Raw genomic sequence first — 2,312 nt, 5'->3', positions numbered from 1 at the left:
TTGTCATGTTATGTGAAAAAGATTCGCTCATTTAATGATAAATTGATTATTCGACCCCCATATAAAACTTGACGTTGCAGATAACAAGTGAAACAATCTTTTGTAGTCAGTTCCTCTTTCTGCTCCGTAAACAAATGTAAGCTTTTATGATACTCCTCCCCCAACATAATTGGTTTATTAGTGGCCGAATCACTGGAAGCGGTAAACGTTAGTGAACAGTTCAGTGATGTGAGATCTGAATATCTGAAAACCTATTTTTTCGAATTTTATTTTTTTCCCATTTTATTCAGGGCACATACGGATAGAAATCGATCCCAGCACGCGCACTTCAACCCACCAGTATCTGGCATAGCAGCAAACACCCCGCTCCGTTATCTCCGAACAATCGTACTCCGACAAAATTATCAGTATTAATCTCAATTACTTCAAATTTTTGGCACAATCGCTTCACTCTTGTTTATTTCGTTCCACGCTGCATGCGGCTCCACTGTTCAAAAATTTCACCAGCACCGCGTTCCGCAGCATCGTGTAATGACGATTTATCAACACTGGACTAAGTACTGCCATGAGTACATGGCATCCGTTGCAGGTTGGGTTTGAAACGTTGTTAACTTTATTTGTTGTGTTTGTTATTATCAATTTGATTTTTTGTTTTGCAGCGACCCTGTCGGTGTTTATGGTGGTCACCACGAATGCCTGGTCGTCCCCGGCTTTGCCTAAGTTAATGTCAGACGACTCCCCGGTTCCAATTACACCTGACGAAGGCTCCTGGATGGTGTCAATACAAGCAATCGGAGCAGTGTTTGGGCCCATTGTCGCCACCCTGACGGTGGACAATTTTGGAAGGAAATTGGCTCTCCTGGGAACCATCATTCCCGTTACACTGGGTTGGGTGCTGATTGGGGTAGGCGATACCGTTGTGTATCTTTATGTGGCTCGATTTTTATTCGGAATTGCTTACGGAACGGTTTACTCCGTGATACCAATGTACCTCGGAGAAATATCGTCCGATGCAATCCGAGGGACTGCCGGAACACTGATCACGGTACTAGCGAAAATAGGATTTCTAGCGATGTACTCCATAGGTCCCTATGTGGAATATAGAACGCTCGCGTGGATTTCGATGGCCGGACCAGGACTATTTGTGGTGTGCTTTATGTGGATGCCAGAATCTCCGCACCATCTGGTGGCAAAGAACAACTTCTTGTCGGCCGAGAAGAATCTATCGTGGCTCCGTCGAACAGAATATGTCACTGAAGAGCTTACCAACCTAAAACGTACCATCCAATTATCTCAAGATGAACGTGAATCAGTTATGGAATTGTTCAACCCGAAGTATGGCAATAACTTAAGAATCGTAGGTATTTTGGTCTTCAACATGCAAATGACTGGATTGTTGCCAATACTGGGATATGCTCAAACGATATTTGAAAAAATCTCAACCGACCTGAAACCCGAAGAAATGTCTATCGTTCTCGGTGTCGTTCAGTTGGTGGCAGTTCTTTTTCCAGCAATCCTAGTGGATCGTCTAGGTCGCCGTCCGCTGCTTCTGCTGTCTACGGCCGGAGTTACGCTAGGGTTGCTCCTGTGCAGTGTGTCGTTTGCAGTCGGCAACGATGGAGGCAGTCTCGGGTGGCTCGGCTTCACGTCGCTAATGCTCTTCATAGTGTTCAATGGACTAGGGCTAGCTAGCGTGTCGTTTTCAGTTCTTGCTGAGATATTTCCGAAGAACATTAGAGCTTACGCCACGTCTGCTTTCACCATGATCAGCGCCGTTGCCGCTTTTGGATGTGTGAAACTGTTCCAGTGGACACTAGATGAAGTTGGTCCCTATTTGCCGTTTGCAGTTTTCAGCATCTGCGGTGCTGTTGGTTTGGTTTTAATTTATTTTTATATTCCCGAGACAAAGGGACGATCACTGGATGAGATTCAACAGATCGTGAGAAAAAAAATTTGATCTCACGATCGTCGATTATGGTTGATCATTAACTTGCAAATTCTTTAAGCAGTTTATTTTTTTCTGTGGTAACTCTACCGATAGTTTGTAAAACATTTCGGAACACTATCGAATAATAATGTGCTAAAAGTTAACGATGGTACAAGGAAAAAACGTTTCAAAAATGTTTAAAACACTGTAATAAAGACTGTACTCGAAAAAAAATGCAACACTGTCTTTTGTTTATAAACTAAATATTGGGTAAAATTAGTTTCGAATGTTAAAATGTGCAAAATCGCGTAACAATCAGTCAAGTGATTATCGAGATGGCTTTCAAGTTAAAAGTGTTTCAACAAGAACTTTTGTAAACGGTTGT

At 42.6% G+C, this 2,312-nt stretch overlaps 1 protein-coding gene across 1 annotated transcript; it reads left to right on the top strand.

Annotated features, from left to right (window-relative positions):
* The first annotated feature begins 410 nt into the window (after positions 1 to 410).
* LOC131426957 (facilitated trehalose transporter Tret1-like) lies at positions 411 to 1,979 on the top strand. Its single transcript, XM_058589770.1, has 2 exons — positions 411 to 589; positions 660 to 1,979. Exons 1-2 carry the CDS (start codon positions 532 to 534, stop codon positions 1,955 to 1,957), a joined length of 1,356 nt encoding a protein of 451 aa, XP_058445753.1. The 5' UTR covers positions 411 to 531; the 3' UTR covers positions 1,958 to 1,979.
* Positions 1,980 to 2,312: the final 333 nt, after the last annotated feature.

This window comes from Malaya genurostris, chromosome 2 (genome assembly GCF_030247185.1).
Source record: "Malaya genurostris strain Urasoe2022 chromosome 2, Malgen_1.1, whole genome shotgun sequence".
NCBI lineage: Eukaryota > Metazoa > Arthropoda > Insecta > Diptera > Culicidae > Malaya > Malaya genurostris.
The sequence above is the reverse complement of the archived record's forward strand: the minus strand, read 5'-3'. Positions and strand labels throughout refer to the sequence as shown.